Source organism: Denticeps clupeoides, chromosome 18 (genome assembly GCF_900700375.1).
Source record: "Denticeps clupeoides chromosome 18, fDenClu1.1, whole genome shotgun sequence".
NCBI classification, from domain to species: Eukaryota; Metazoa; Chordata; class Actinopteri; order Clupeiformes; family Denticipitidae; genus Denticeps; species Denticeps clupeoides.
The window spans coordinates 14,773,310-14,790,338 of record NC_041724.1 but is presented as its reverse complement, the minus strand read 5'-3'; the positions used below and the strand labels follow the sequence as shown (position 1 = coordinate 14,790,338).

Below are 17,029 nucleotides of genomic sequence, written 5' to 3'. Positions count from 1 at the left end.
GCAGCCCAGCAGCGTCCTGCCGGCCTCCCTGTCCCGTTTCTGAACAAAGACGCACATTCACACACACACACACACACACACACACACACACACACACGTTTTATGATAAACAGGTGGCATCAAGCCACCGCCCAGAAAAAGTTGTACTGCGCACGATCACTTTTTACTGTCGCCGATCCAACAAACGAGCTGCTTTGGAAACTTGAGGCAAAATAAAGTTTTTTCTTTCTTCGTGTTGCTTGGCATGTGGAAGCCTCATTCTTCTCCTCCATCCCCGACACGTGCAGATACAAGGGACTCGGCTGGACCAGCTCACAGGAGGATTTCACCTCGGTCCGCTCCGTAATAAAACCAGGAGGAAGATTATATTTCTCGCCATAAAAATAAACAAATAAATAAATAAATATCGAAATTGAAAAAAACTGTGAATGCATTAAAGCAACTAACCTGCGACAAGCCACATCACGACCGTAATTAAATGACCGTTACTTAATGTAGATTATGAGGTCACATTTTCATCGTGACGATGACGTCTCGAGAGCGACATTTTTGCGCCTCTTTTTATATATCGTCGGTGTGTGTATTTTGTGTGTGTGTGTGTGCGTGTTTTAGCACCGTGTGTGTCTGTTGACATGTACCCCTCCACACACACACACACACACACACACTGCGACCCGAATTCACCTGCTACTGTGGTGCACTGAATAAATATGCTTAATATGCAATAATAAATAATCACCATGCAGTCATAAATCTTACCAAATGATAATGGAGTCAGATATTTTAGAAACAATAGATTTTTATTTGTACAAAAGTGTTCGACCGGACGTATACTTTGAGGCAAATACATAATAGAATAAATCTCTTATATATACATTAAAAATACATATTATATCAGAACGCGCTGAATAAATAAAACGATTGAAAGAAGGAAGAATCACGTGGTGGTCTCGGGGCTCAGAATCCATAATGCATGAGAGCCGGTCCTTGTCCCCTGATGGCCTTTCAGTCTATTGTCAGGGCGTTGAAAGTGAATTTCCACGCTCGCCCTCTCTGCATTATCGCTCTACAAATTGTAAAATTGACTTTTCACCCCCGCGCTGCGAAAAGCAAATCGGTCGCCGTCGGCCGAGACGACGAGAAGGTCAAGATGTGAACAGCGGACGAGCTGCTCTCGTGGAGAGAAAAAGTGCAAAATAATGACGTATGAAAACGGCTATATATAATACTATATATATATAGATATATATATATATATATATATATATATATATATATATATATATATATATATAGATATATATATATATATATAGAGATATATATATATATATCTATATTATATTATATATATATCTATCGATCATTACTCTATATATATATCTCGATATATATATATATATCTAATATATACTATCTATCTCTATATATATCTATATATATATATATATATATATATATATCTACTCCTCTCTCTCTATATATATATATAATATATATATATATATATATATATAGATAACGTCGAGGAATTAAGCGTGGTTCCCACATATAGGGGCGCTAGTTGGAGGAAGACATGTTGCTTTAATGGGCTTTTGGGGAAGTTCTTATTAAAAGATGACTTACGCGTGATAAGTGCATCTACGGTTTAAATAAAGATGGGGTTGTTCCGCTTGAATATATTACTAAAAAAAAAATCAAAGTTCTGGTCTTTAAGGCAGGACAGTGAAGGAGACGTCAGGAGACGTCAGGAGGACGTCAGGAGAACGTCAGTAGACGCCCGGGCCGAGATGCGCGGTTAGCTGCACGCCGAGCCGAACTCGTCCGCGGCGGCCGGGCTGCCGGGGCTGGACGTGCAGTAGGACGGGGACGAGCACGACGGGGACGAGCACGACGACCAGGAGCGCGCGTCGCTGCCGGGGCTGGCCAGCGGCTGCAGGTGCGAGTCCCGCGGCCGGCCCCCGTGCTGGTCGGCGAGGCGGATGGTCTCGGACAGCGCCCAGATGTAGTTGTGCGCGAAGCGCAGCGTCTCGATCTTGGTGAGCTTGGTGTCGTCCGGGAAGGCGGGCAGCACGCCGCGCAGCGCGTCCAGCGCGTCGTTCAGGTTGTGCATGCGGTTCCGCTCGCGGTCGTTGGCCTTCATGCGCCGGTTCTTCTTGACCACGTGGACGGTGGCGTCGCCGCGCGCGCGCCCGCGGCGGCGCTTCTGCTTGTGCGGCGGCGCGGGCTCGGCGTCGCGCGCGGTGGCGGCCACGCTGCCGCGCGAGTCCTCGTCGTCGGTGTGCGGGAAGGAGGAGTAGTCGCTGCTGCAGGTCTCCGCGTCTGAGTAGATGCTCTCCATGTCGTGCGATCTGTAATAAATGATCAGAATAATAATAAGTGAAAGGCCGGTGAGAAGAGGCGACGCGCGGCGACGCAGAGCGGGCGACAAGTTGCGCGACACCTACCTACCTCTGCGAACCAAGAGTCGCGTGAGAAGGAAGTTCGAAGTTCGAGTTGGAGTTGGGAGGCACGCGCCCGACTCGATCTGCTCGCGTGAGCTCGGTGAGCCTGGCACACGACCGGCGTCACCCACCTTATATACCCCGGCGGGACAATGGCGGCGATGCCCCCCACCCCCGTTCTGGGGGGGATGAATGAATGAATGGAGGCGCATCAGGTCTGCCCCGTGCCGCACGGACACCTCGTTTGCATAATGCGTGCGCGCCGCTTGTTCGCCCTCCGAAGCGTGCCCGTAATCGGGAGCGACCAATCGGAGCGCCGGACGGCCGGCCGGCCACGCGAGCTGCGCTGTTGCCATCCGCCCCCCCACCCGACACGCACCGGGTCGGAGTTAAAGCTCCGCAGGAAAATGAAAGGGGAGAATGGGCAGGGGCACGCTCCGCTCCAGCAGCTCCTTCCAGGACACAAGGGAGCTCTTTTGTCGAGAGAAAACTCGGAAAGTCTATACATCTAAATACTGAAAAATAATAAGAATATTAACAATAACAACGAGTGCCTGCAAGGTTTTTTATTTTCATTGTTTATTATAACGTCTTATTACAAGTCCTGTTATAATGTGTGTGCAGAATCCCACCATGATGCAAACATTACAATTAAAACAGTACAAAAAAGATAAAGTCTGACCTTAATACAGACAAAAGAGTGCAAAACCGATAAAAGTATGTTCGTTACGCATCAAACTGTCCATTAAAACCGAACCGAAGGTAAGAACCACGTGACGGTGTGAAGTAACAGGTTGTTTTTCATTCTTATATTTCATATTGCATTATATTTCTCCTGGTCTGCAGCAGGTGTTTATGGGAACTCCTTTGAATATTTCTGTATTTTAAGTTTATTATTATTATTATTTCATTCATAAGTTAAAAAAAGGGATAGCCAGATTTCCCAAAACGCAGAGACCGCCGTGATATTGTTATCACAGTATTATTATTATTATTTTCTGGTTTCTTCTCACGCCTCCTCGCCCTCCAAAAACGAATTAAAATTCGGAGCATGGCGACGATTACGCCGGCGCACGTTCTCTCAAGGTCCCGCTTAAAGACGTCTTTATGGGACAGCCATACAATTGCCCATTAATTATTCCATTTATTCCATTTCTAGCATCTCGGTCCTCTTTTGAGGGGTGCGGATGGGGGCACCATTTAGAAATAGTTTGGGGAGCGGGACCTGCAGCGCCTTTCTCCCCGCGCCTTTATGCGGCTTTCGCGGGACAGTCATTTATAAATAATTACACAATGTTTAGAGTCTTCAGGCATGTATAATATATCAAAGCGATTATAAGGTGAATTGTTCCATTGTGCGCCTCGCTTTTCATTTTCTATACGCCTCGGTCCCCCCATCCACATTCGGCTCCTCTGCGCCATTGTCACTATCGCCCCCCCCCCCCTCGGCCTGCGACACTCCAATGGCATTATTCTCATTCAAATAGTCCCGGGGTGAACAAAAAAACACGCCCGTCCCGACCGTGTCGCTGTACTCCTGGCCGCAGAGGACACGTCGATAAGCGACACGTCGCTTTGTAATTATTGATTATGATTATTATTGCGTGTCTTGGGGATGGGGGGGTGGGGGGTGGAGGAGGAGGAAGGTTTTATTATCACCATCATCAAAGACGAGAAGCAGCTTGGACGCCCCGGTTTTGTGGAACCTGCCCGGGAGCGCGCGCGCTCATTGCTCTTATAAAGTGATAAAAAGTAACGACCCCACGTCTCCACCAGAGAGCTGGGGCCGGGGGGGGGCGGGGTCGTGGGAGGAGGGCGTGGCCCGGTTCGGAAGGAGAGGAGTTGCCATGGCGACGCGCGGACAGGATTAGGCGCAAGTGCACGAGACGCGGACGCGCGTGAGAAGACGGGACAGCGGGGACAGAGTCTCTGGGACTGGATGTCGCCCACGCAGGAGCCGCTGCGCCGCGCACGCGCAGTGGCGCAGTGGAAGTAATATCTCCATCAGGGCGAGACATGGTGCGTGGCAGGTGCTGACCACCTCCCACGCATTCACCGGCGTCTTTAATATCTATTTATTAGATTTCAATTTTTTTTTTTTGCACTTTGCGCAGCATTAATCCCCCGGCATTAAAGCGATTACCGCTCGCAAAAGATCTTTGAGTCAGAAAGTCTGATAGGAGTTTTCACATGGTAATCCCCGGAATAATCCGTCCCCCTGACGCTCGGGCAGGACCCGTTCCAGAGGCTCGGCCCGGGGCGTCAATGAGAATTCATTCCTTACTCCAGCGCTTCAATTGTGTCGGGGCACTTCTGTCCACGTCCAACAAAAAGAAAAAGAAAAAGAAAGAAACGCTCCTTCATCTTTGTGATGGGCATTAGGGGGGAAATGGCGTGGACTGTCTAAGCGTGGCGCTTCTTATTCTCTACTGTCTGTTTGTTCATTATAACATTTGTTCATAACTGATTTCAAGCCATCTAAATGAATACACATTAAGGCAAATGAGAACCAAAGCCCAATATCTCTTTATTGAGTTTTTAACACTCTTCAGAACAGGAACAGAGAACAAAACACACACACACACACACACACTCATTTAAAAAAAAAAAAAAAAAAGCTCATTTACAGTCAGAAAAAAACACCTCCCCATCCCTCCACAGCAGCAGAACACCAGGAACGCTGACATCCATTACAGGGCAGAGAAAGCAGAGCATGAGGGTTTTGGAAGGATGAAAGTAGGTTTCAGGTACGAGTCCCATATTTTGTAGAAAGTGCATCATACCTGTGATAAATTCGTTAGAGATACAGTAGATGATGATGTTGTGCCATGAATTCTTTGCAGGAACGATGTCCCTGTTCCAGAAAACAAGATGTTCTTCCATCGTAGCTGAAATATACTTTTGTGCGCACAAAGCCCAAGGATTCTACTGTTAGAAAACCTGATTTAGATTTTTTTAAATAAGCAAAATGTTACATTTTTGTATTTGTCACAGAAGTGAAGTGACTGTCATTGTGAAACACTGCAGCACAGCACACGGTGACACAATGAAATGTGTCCTCTGCTTTTAACATCACCCTTGGTGACCAGTGGGCAGCCATGACAGGCGCCCGGGGAGCAGTGTGTGGGGACGATGCTTTGGAGAGGTGAGGGTCCCTCATATTTCAAATGTTGTCATCCATGCCATTGAACCAGTTTGGACATTTTTGTCTGTATTTGTCCTGTATTCATATTTCGCCATCTCTCTGATAGTTAAATGTATTCAGTATATATTATTAGGACATTTAAGGACATTACATAATAAGACTTAATAAGACCTGTGTTTTTCAGAATCATGATGCTCTCCTTGGTTCTTTAGCCTTTACCAATTTCAGGCAGGATCCATTAATATTATCTGTGTAGTGTCCTTGTGGGTTACGTCTCATTAATTTCAATACACATATCATAATTTGAAATGTTTGTGAATGTAATGTACTGTGCCACCATTTGATCAATGTCCTTTGGTCTGGACACTGTGTATCATCAGCATAACTGTCAGTGGCTGATAAAAAAAAATAAAATTCTGGGAAAATACAATTATGAGTTACTGCTCATGATAAACTACTGAGATTAAAGGAATTTGCAATTATGTATGCAACAACACAACATTTTATACTGATTTTATACTGTCAATATGGGTTTACGATTCTTATGTTTCAGTCCGCTCTTGTGAAGCATCTCTCTAAATAAATATCAAATTTGTTTTGCAAATATTAAGAACTTAAGATGAATATACTGGACCTGCAGTGGAATACCAGTAACCCAATTATTTGTACTATTGTGTGGCAACTGTGGCAACTCTGTGGGTTCAACATTAATTCAACATTAACAGATGAGTGGAAGCAAAGGGAAGGAATACTGTATTTAACCTCAGGTTAAATATACTGTCATGACTGGGCATGACAGAACCACAACTGCCCCCACCCAGGTCAGTGTGCAGAACCTGGCAGGGGCACCCACGTTTCTCCAGGAAGATATCAGGAAGATTTCGCCAAACAATTCATAGGGGTTTGGAAAGTCCACAATTACTAGAGATCAGGGCAGGAAGTCAGCTACTGGGATCAGGGGCACAAAGTGGGGAGCAGGCGTTGGAGGGAAGGTGCAAGAAAGGTATTTGTACAGTCACAGATGTACAGTGAGAAGGAAATGGCTGGATGATGTGTTGATGTGCAGAAAGGAGCTAAATTTGCACTTACTGACTATTCCAATCAGGGATAGGAGGGTGAAAGACGACCCTAGGGGTAATCTGGGGTGAAATGAGGACAAGGCTACCATGACTTACATTTGTGATTCATTAGTGGGATCATCATAGACCCGTTCACCACTGAACACAGACAAGCAGTCCCTGGTATAAATGTCCATCTTATTACTCTCACTCCTTCAGGTGAGCAGCCAGATCCACTCATCCATGCCTATGGGAGTATAGTGTAACATTCAAAGCTTTCAGGACCTACTGGCAATCTATGAGCCATTTTTCAGCACACACATTTATTTATGGTATTAATTGAGGTTCACAATTGATCATAAAGCCACAACAGAGTTAATGAATGTACAGTGGTAAGTGGAGCTTCAGGAGCAGCAAATCCAAACCTCCACTGTTGCAACCCTGCAACATCGAAGACCCCATAGACATTAGGAGGCAGAATAAAGCAACCTATTCCTTATGTAGTAACTCTCAAGAGGGTAACACGTGGGTTTAACCTGAGCGCTGCCCAACCATTGCAGGATGTCCCACCTAGACTTCTGTGGCGAGGAAGAAACCTCAAAGTGTCATGCTAATGTGCCGTACATTTCTTGTGAAATACAATAATTGCTCATATGCAGTTAAATGCAATTGAAAAGAGGTGTGTTTTGAGTCTGGATTTAAAAATTTGGATTGATGACGTTGACCTCATTTCAAAATGCAGAGGGTTTATGTGAAGGCACAAAGGTTTTTCTTTGGTCTGTGACACAACCAACAGTTCAACTTGTCATGAGTCTTGTGCTTATGAGACCCAGTAAGATTGGGCAGTTCCATTGAAGGACTTGAAAGTATAACTTTAAACTGTAACTGGAAGCCAGTGGAGCAACACCAATACTGGGGTAATAGACTCACATTTGCGAGCACCAGTAGGAAAACTGGCAGCAGCATTTTGGACAAGCTGCAGCTCAGAACAGGGCGGATTAACATTTATGCCATTTATCAGACACCCTCATCCAAAACGGCTTACAATCAGTAGTTACAGGGACAGTCCCCCTTGAGGGTTAAGTGTCTTGCTCAGGGACACAATAGCAGTAAGTGCAGTTTGAACCTGCGACTCTGTGATCTTCTGGTTCACAGGTGAGAGTCTCCCCCACTAGGCTACTACCGTCCTGGTTCCAGATTTACTGATAACAGAAAAGAGTTATTGTAGTCAAGGCACGAGGGGAGGAAAACATGATAAACAGGTGCTCTGCACACAACACAGTCCCACCGTAACAGCCGGAAGGCACCGCGTCACGGATCCTTGCTTGACGGGATAGTTGACCGTTTCATTGGCGCAAAAAAACACAGAATAGAACATTTGACCTTGTTTTTTTGGTGACTTGATTTTCAAACTTGGTGCAGCGATCGATACTCCAGCAGCTGCAGATTCCTGTTCAGAAGAGCTTCCTCTGTCCTCTACATAGCCAAGATGCCAACCATGGCGGGTGGAAAGCGTGTTGCCATTGCATGTTGCCATTACTGTTTATATGAAAACACTTCAAAACACAATTACCATACAATTATTGCAAGTCCACTGATACACATTATTGGACAATTCACTTTAAAAAGAAACAAATGTTAATTGCAAGCACTTACATAAACAGATAATAAATGCACAAGGCTTAACACCAGAAAACAGAACATAAACTGAAACTCGAGGAGGACATCGAATAATAAAGAGCAGGTAGCAGCCATTAGTGGCCAGGGGTATCTGGAGCAAGAAGGTGCCTTGCTTTTAACCAGATGCTAACTACAACACAATATATAGGTGTCTTGGATATAATGTCTTTTTATGTTTTTTATGTCTTACAATAACTTTAATAAATATCAAGTTAAAAAGAAATTAATTTAGGATATTAAGAATAAGTGTAAGTAAACGTTTATGTACAAGTTTCATTAAAAAAAAAGATCAGCCCTCAAATGTATCACATCGGCACAGATTCACTGCCACCAAAATACATGTCAGTGCATTAAAAACACACCAGACCAATAATTTTAGACTATGGCGATACTACAATCTTTAGAACATTGAGAACCAGTATGTGGCTTTGCATGTATATCAACATGATATACACAAGACTACCAATTGGAGAATAAATATGAGTAATTATAATTACTTTTAAACACCAATTGAGTGCTTTTTGTGGTGGTTGTATTCATGTTTATGTATATGCATTATTTAATAATACATAGGACCATGTGGGGAGGTTTGGTCTATAACATGTAACGTAGCTACAGTATCCTTAGGTATCTGTTGTGTCAGGTGAGCTCTCTGAGGCATAGGTGAGGTTAGTTTAACATTCTGCTAGATCACAAATACGAACCAGACAGGCCTTTAGTCTTAAAAGCCTGTGTTATATGTGGTTTCAAGAGGAATCAAATAATTACATTTACATTAAATTGGTAATTATGCCCTCAAATCTAGTGACACACTGCCTTTGTTTCACACATAACCTGTAACCATTTATAGTGGATGTTTCATCATTCAACAAAAGTTCTCTGTAAAACGCACATGCTGCATGTTACATTCTTTGTTGTTTTTCTATGTCCCCTAAATTAGCCTCTGTAGCTACCTGATTTTTCATCTCTGTACATCTTGACCAAAGCAGATGCCACGGTTGTGAAGCCCTGGGTGTCTCATTAAGGTTAGCTGAATGCTTATTTTCAGTCCTCATTGTGCGCCGGCCTCAATATATACCAGTTCGTGAACCTGGTGCTATCAATCAGACAACCAGGCCTAAATGCAAACCCACAGAGAGCCATTCACTTGTCTTCATGTATTTGTACAAGTGCATAATTTACCTCTAGTTTACCCTACATTAGTGCTCACAATGAAACTTGTGTCTCTAAAGACTTTATAATTCAAAGTTACCAGGGCAACTATTTGGTAAAAGGGAGAAAAGCTTTGGCCATATTATACTTTTGTTAAAAGAGAACAAATGTACAGCAATTCCTCAAGTCTGATAAATGCTGGCCTCACCAGTCTCATTCAGCTGAAGAAATTTACTCAGTGCAGACAAGAAATCTGTCCCTTCAACTGGTCACCTCTTCACAGTCAGACAGATCTTACATTACATACATTAGCCTTTTTTGTAATGTACTGTTGTATTTTATTTGAACAAGGTAATGTTCAAATGAATTTTCCATTTTACAGTTGTCTGTGTAGATTGAGATCATCAGGTGCCCATTTCTGAACATGGGTGTGGGCGCTGGCATTGCTTGCAGAGCCCCAAATGAGCCATATGGTTTGGAGTGCAATAACTTGAAGCCAGGGCTAACAATGGAGTAATTGAGAAGGGGAAAGGTTCTGAGCTTGACTCGACAAAGCTGCAAAAACTCCCTCTGTCACTCTAATGAAGCTGTTGTCTGGAGATTCTGTGTGGGACGGGGTGTGGTGGGGGGGACTCACGGTGGACGTGATTTGTCATACAATCTGAATCTTTAGGAGGGCAGGAGAAAGACCTCCTCTCCATATGTCCACTTATTTTGCATCTGAAAGATACGGGTTAAGAGAATGGGGGGCAGAGGGGGAGGAAGGTAGCAAGTGAGTTCAGGCCTCGGAGCTGCACTTTGTTGCCATTGGTTTTGGGGGAACATTCGCATTAATTTCTGAGATTTTCTAGAGACGAAAAAGTAAACGAGGAAGGAGCTATTTAAGAAATCTAAGAAGCCCCTTTTTAATGTGAAATGCACAAAGGCTTGCATGAGATACAAAGATGCCTGGACTTTCTTCACTGGTAATTTATTTTTTTTACTTAAGAGATAATATCTAGTTTTGTACTTGCACATGTAATTTAATAAATGTAATTTATTCTCCCTGACACAACATTAATCTTTAATACCAAACACAAAAATACATGTGTTGGCAACTTCGATCATCTTTAGCACACAAATAAATAGAATCTATATGGCTCAAGACAAAAGCAATGTTTTTGTTTATTATGCAAAACTGATAAATTCTTTACAAATTGTCTGACATGACATCATAGGGTTGCAAACATTTCTGAAGTGTTTATTATTCCTAAAACAAAAAGAGACCCCCATGCTAGATTAAAACAATCCCGGATCCAAAGCAGTTCCATTTGCAGGAATGCAACTAGACAAAGGGGGCTTGGAAACAATAGCACCGCTCTTGCATTAGGTGTCACTGCTAAGAGTTAGACCACCAAGTAATGAAAGGCCACTAACTCTGCAAGTACAATTACGCAGTAACAATGGTGGCACTACTCGGCAGAGCAGACGTGTTGCTTTGCACTATAATACCAGAAGCCTTCTCATCAGAGAGCATGTCTAAAGTACCAGATAAGAGTGCCACTTGATTACCGGGAAATAAAAAGCTTTTTTTTATTTAAAAGAGGTCTCTTAAACAGTCTTGCTTGCTATGAGATGTTCATTGTTATTGGGCTTTGATGGCGAGAGTAAAAAGGTTATTTCTTTGAATGTCATTCATCTTTAGTGTTGCTTCTTCCAAACAGCCTGACGTCTTTCCTCATGTTCCTGTTGCGGTTGGGGTGGCCCTGTACTGTTTTTGCCCCGGGGAAAGTAGGTAGTATGCGGGATACGATGAAATGTGCTGGTCTATCACAGCATAGCAAACAGCAGCTAACAATGGCTGAGCTTTGGGTATCAAGGGGCAGGGTTAGATGCAAGGCTGTGTCACTAACACATTAGGGTCATGAACTTGTGACTGTCGGGACATCTGCATGCATTCCCTCATGCATTGTGCCTTTTTGCGCTTAATATCAAGGTTAATAATATGAGCAAGCGGCTCTCTGTAAGAATGCAGCATAAACAAAATGAGGAAGTCCCAGAGGACGCCCTTAGCGCTGAATACGTTTTTTTTGGCTGGGAACACCCTCGGCCAACCCAAAATATTCGTGGACATCTGCCCAAACTCATCAATATGCATGGTCTCAGTCTGGGGGTATCTGACCTGCCCAGGCAACAATGGCGAGGCAGTCTGATCTATGGCAAACCCCAGCTTCAGCCTTTATGCCCCAGTCAAAGAACAGCCACTAAAAAATTGGCCTTTTAAACACAAATTGGAAGAACCTCTTTTCATCAACAAACTAGAACCCTTCGCCCAAACCTTCTGGAACGCTGAAATGTTCCTAAGCAAAATATTATATACTTTATATAATGTAAGCAGTACAGGTCATCTACTTTACCTGCTAATATGATGTACATTATATAGTTAAAATACTGCTAAACACCATCAAAAACTTTATGTTTGCCTTATGACGTAGATTCTACTGCCACCTAGAGGTCAAAAACACATAAATTGATATTTAGAAAGAACAGGAAGGACATGCGTGGGACTGGCACCAGAAGAACACTCCCTGCCTGGCCGCATTTTGCCAACTGAGAGTTTGGTGATTCTGGACAATTCAATTACATACGTGTTAGACAGTACATAGTGGAACCTGGTGCTACATGTAACATTTAAAAAAAAAAGGTACGTACTGACATAAAGTGCATGTGTGCGACACAGACAAACTGGGCTACATAAAGTGCAAAGACATGGCATAAGACATAAAGACATGGTTTGGTGAACTTGACTGGCCCATGCAGAGCCCAGACCACAACCCTATAGTCTGCCATATTATAGCAAATGAGAACTGAGATTGCAAGTCAGGCCTTCTCGACTCACCAGACTGACCTCACAAATACTTGTTTGGATGAATGGGCAGAAATTCATCCGAATGGCAGATCCAAAGGGCTTCTCAGAAGATTAGAAGCTGTTCCAACTGCAGTGGGATGGGGACAGATCTACTGCGCCTTCTGGTAGCTCTGTCCTGGTGAACCACTGTGTTGACATGACAGAGATTTGCAGTCACTCTCAGTCACCCTATTAATGATGAGTAGTTGCCCTAATGCCATGAAAGGAATGTATTGCAGAAGAGGACCAGAGGTATATGGCACCAAGACCTCAGCAGTAAATACTTTATGATTTGAGGCGGGAACCCATGGTTCAGACTTTCTTTATTTTGCAACAGAAAACCAGAGCAGATAAAGTTTTGGGAATTTTTAAGGCCATTCCTGAACAATGTATCAGGGAAGAATATTTTTCTGAAAGAGGTCACTAACATCAGGGAATACAATGCCATTAAGGGGCATCTGTTGTCCTCAACAACGTTTAGGTCCTACGTGTTAACATGTCAAAGAACATAGGCCAGAGCCTCACACTACCTCTGCTGGCTTGCTTTCTTCTCATAATGCATCCGTGCACCCAACTGCTTACGGTTTAAGAAAAAACGTGATTCATCAGACCAGGACAGTGTTACATGGTACAGTTCCAAAAGTGATGTGCCCATTGCGGGAACTTGCTGCAGTGTCCTGAAACCTTTGTGTCATTTCTATTCTTGAACAGCTTGCCTGCCCCAAAATATTTGTCAAAGACAGCGTTCACTTCCCCTTCAGAGAATGTCATATGTCAATTTGTGTTAGTAGCCTAGTTCATTCAAAATTTAACTGTACACTGAATATACCTCCTGTTTCTTATGGAATGCAATCTGATTCTGTGCACCAACATAGGTTTTTTCGCAAGTGGCGCCATCTGCTGGACAACAGACACGATTTCGGTGTCCTGCTGCTGATCCTATACTTACAGCATTCATCAGTTGCGACTTGTATTAACCTCTAGGCTACTACCGCCCAGCATTACTACTACTGCTGATACAGTTGGACTAGACCAAGATGCACACAATCAACAGAAAACACCACTTTTTATTTATACATGTGCATAAAAATATAATATACAATATTTTCATTTTTTTGTTCTTTTTTCACTACATGGCAGTGTCAAATTCATGAAGAAGAGCATTGCAGAGAATCTTAAAATGCAGGAACGGTAAGAGGCATGACCAACTTTATAACTTGAACTATTTTCCACTTGCTGTACTTTAAGTCATTCAAAGACTCCAGTTCAAAATTATGTTGCATAGATTACAATTTAAACCAAAATGTAAAAATTATAGAATGATAAAAATGGGCTGGCTAAAATATATTTGGGGCAAGTACATTAAATATACGTAGTAATTTCATTTTTGGGTTATTACTTTTGATGAGTACTGTTTTAATGGATATGTTTAATAAATGTGTAATGTGAGCTTTTAAGATCCCACTAATTGGAACACTTAGAACAATTTATTTGAATAACAGCACATATACACATGGACTGAATATAGTAGACAGAAATGCACTATCCCTCCATACCCCCATCCTGATTTCACATCCAGAACTATTTACGTAAGCGTAGTCTAGGCCATGTAACTTTTTAAGCCCCTGTAATAAGCATGCAGAACTATCTGAAAACTTTGGCAATGCATTAAGTGCAAAAAGTGACAGACGCAAAGATCCCACATTGAATCTTTTAACACTGATTTACAGTGCGAAGATGTGCTACATTCACCAGGAGGCAGACACTCAGTACTTGACCCCAGGTACAAATTCTTTTGCGTTGGGATTCAAATTGCTGTTCACCTGAAAAAGAAGAATCATGTGGATAAAGAGGGCGTGCAAACATCTGTCAAAGTATTGATGTGTCCAATAATACAACACAAAATGTTTAGAATGATTGCTCACCACAATATCATTTGAAATGCAAGCATCACTGACGACCATAGTATTGAGCTGATCCTGAAGCTGATTTATGGTCTGAGGAAGGTCTCGTGCTGGTATGAACCATTCGTGTTCTTCCTCTTCCTCCAACATCTCCTGGAAGCACCGCTCAATGAATTCCTCTTCCCAAAGCTCTTCTTCAATCTGTACCAAGCAAACACATTATTCCAATACACCCTGTGTGCCAACTAGGCTCTATTAAGATAAATATATTTTTAAATTCTAGCAAAACCACCTGTCTGTTGAACTCTTCTTCATTTTCCATCCACATGTACTCCGCAAACGGATCGTCCTCATTGTCCAACTGGCCGTTCGGGATCACCTCGTTAACAGAGAGTCCAGAAGTGCTGCTGCGGCTCGGATCTTTCATTGTTTACCTGACGAATCAACGTCACACAATGAACTACAGTATGGTGCAGACATCGAGTCTTAATAAAAGCAAGGTATTTTTAAAAGGTTCGTGGTTCAAACAAAATAGCACACACAGTGTAAATCTCGAACAACATCATAACGCTTCAGTCGTTCCACTTGTAGTAGTAAGTGGTTGACACTCCTGGTACACGGCGAACAATGACCGACTGACAGACCAATGTCCCGATTCAGGACAGATCGCTTTGCCATGGAAAATTTGGTTCGAATGTTCAAGCGACGTATTTAAGAATTAGCCCGGTTAGACCGAGAGTCTATTGTTTGTCGAACACTGTCCTCGAGTTCCTTATTTTTAGCTCAAAGGCTAACTAGCATTGAGTAGCACAACGTACGACGTTTTCCCGAACGACGTCAGAACATTACGACTGAATAATTCGGCGTATCGGCGAATTATTAACAAACACAGATCCGTACCTGCAGTTATGAGTTCTTGTTTAGTTTAATGTCTCGTACGCAACCTTCGGTCTGCCACTTTGTTTGTGCCTGTGAAGCACTGACGTAATGGCCACGGTACCTGTTTACCTTTTATATCACGTCTCTGATTGGTCGGAGAGGTCACATGATGCCAAAGCCACGCCTTCATCAGACCTAATCCGAACTAGTGGGAAACGAACAAAACGTTTTTTTGGAAACCTCCTCCTGTCCTTCATGTCAATATTTCGTTTAGTAACTAGCATGTAGAAGGGACGGACTGGTTATAACACAAAGTGAAAATAACAAGGAACCCGACAGGATCACATTATGAAGTCACATTCTGGTCGAAAGTTACAAAGCGCCATAAGCAGTAGCACGAATTAAATAAAAACCTAAAAAGTCTCAAATAAGAAACGTGGTTGGTGACGGACCGCAGGACATTTTTACTCCGGTCCGATAGGGGGGGACATCGAGACACGGCAGTTCTTTTAGATGTACTGATTCTTTAGAATCAGTTAATCGAGTCACCGAATCATTCCGTGTTTGGCGGGAAGAGCCTGCTTCTCCGACTTCCTGAACTGAGTGTTATGGCTGTGATCCTTTGACAAACACCTTTGTAAAAATAAACTCGTTATAAGTTCAGTACACTCAGAGAAAGATTCACGCTGAACATGCAAGGTTCTGTTGCAAACTGTCGCAATGAGATTCACACATTTTCTGAAACAGCGGGTTTTATACTCTACATGCTTGTTACGAATGCTCTTGTCGAATTGATTAACATGATCTATTTTATATACTATGATCAGCCAAAACATGTCTAGTGTTCAGTGGGTCTCCTTTTTGCCGTCCTGCCATAAAGGAATTGTATTCACTAGTTATGCAGTGGTATCTGGCACCACACCATCACCAGCAGGTCCTGTAAGTTGTGGTGTGTTGCTTTCATGGATCAGTCGTGTTTGTCCAGTTCATCCAGAGCTGGAGAATTTGGAGGCCAAGTCAGAACCTCTGATCGTTCTCAAACGGTTTTTGTAGAGTGGCAGGGTGCATTAGCCACGCTGAAAGGGTTCTTCCGTCCATGACAGTGTGTACAGGTAAGGTAGGTGGTACGAGCCTGAACCGCACTTGAACGCAGGATCCAGGTTTACAGATGCTTTCTTTATTTGTTTTCGTCAAGGTACACTTGAACACAGGGTTGTAGTAGCCGAGTGGGTAATACACTTGCATATGAACCTGAATAATTTGTTGTATACTGCTCATTTAATCACGACCCAGCAATCTGTTACTGCTACTCTGGTCATTGCACAATGCACTTTAGCAGAATCCATAGCCACTACTCACTTTGCTGAATACCCTACTCACCGAGTTCGCATGGCGCTTTGGTGAATTGGAAGCACGAAAAAAGAATTTCACAACCCATTTGCCGTCGACCCATACAGATTCAGGTGCAGGGCAAAGATCGCGTTCGGCAAAGTAGCTGAAGCCTTGCATTATTTGTAGTTAAGCCGCGAGTTTGACTCATTACAGTTGCTGACGTTTTTACGAGCCTTATTCTTCTTTTATTCTATTTTATTTGACCATTTATTGTATTTTATTAATTTTTAAGAACTATTATTTTAACTATGTAGTCAGAACAGCAGTTCAGGATACATTTCAGTGTGTGTTGTATTGTCAAGTACAGTAAATATGTGAAGTATAGGCTTTTTTTTTTTGCTACTTGGGGCTGTGCTAACTGTGGTAAACTCCAAACCAGATCCTGTTGGGATAGCTTTTATAATCAAGGCTGAACAATTTTTTTTCGCTTTATTTGGATATTATTTGTCATGTTGATTGGATTTATCAGTAAGGCTTTTTTTTTAAAT

At 42.9% G+C, this 17,029-nt stretch overlaps 2 protein-coding genes across 2 annotated transcripts; both read right to left on the bottom strand.

Moving 5' to 3' along the window:
• Nucleotides 1-1,798: 1,798 nt before the first annotated feature.
• Nucleotides 1,799-2,341, bottom strand: neurog1 (neurogenin 1). The gene has a single exon (XM_028960918.1). The coding sequence runs from the start codon at nucleotides 2,339-2,341 to the stop codon at nucleotides 1,799-1,801; it is 543 nt and encodes a 180-aa protein (XP_028816751.1).
• Nucleotides 2,342-13,831: 11,490 nt separating this feature from the next.
• LOC114768257 (polyadenylate-binding protein-interacting protein 2-like) lies at nucleotides 13,832-15,315 on the bottom strand. The gene is made up of 4 exons (XM_028960444.1): nucleotides 15,171-15,315; nucleotides 14,563-14,704; nucleotides 14,292-14,471; nucleotides 13,832-14,189 (listed from the first exon to the last, which is right to left on the bottom strand). Exons 2-4 carry the CDS (start codon nucleotides 14,695-14,697, stop codon nucleotides 14,133-14,135), a joined length of 372 nt encoding a protein of 123 aa, XP_028816277.1. The 5' UTR covers nucleotides 14,698-14,704; nucleotides 15,171-15,315; the 3' UTR covers nucleotides 13,832-14,132.
• Between the last annotated feature and the right edge of the window lie 1,714 nt (nucleotides 15,316-17,029).

Coding starts and splice junctions, on each gene's coding strand:
- neurog1 (XM_028960918.1), bottom strand. CDS start 2,341: ATGGAGAGCATCTACTCAGACGCGGAGACCTGCAGCAGCGACTACTCC.
- LOC114768257 (XM_028960444.1), bottom strand. CDS start 14,697: ATGAAAGATCCGAGCCGCAGCAGCACTTCTGGACTCTCTGTTAACGAG. Junction 14,472..14,562: donor AAGAAGAGTTCAACAGACAG/GTGGTTTTGCTA, acceptor TGCTTGGTACAG/ATTGAAGAAGAGCTTTGGGA. Junction 14,190..14,291: donor GCATTTCAAATGATATTGTG/GTGAGCAATCAT, acceptor CTTCTTTTTCAG/GTGAACAGCAATTTGAATCC.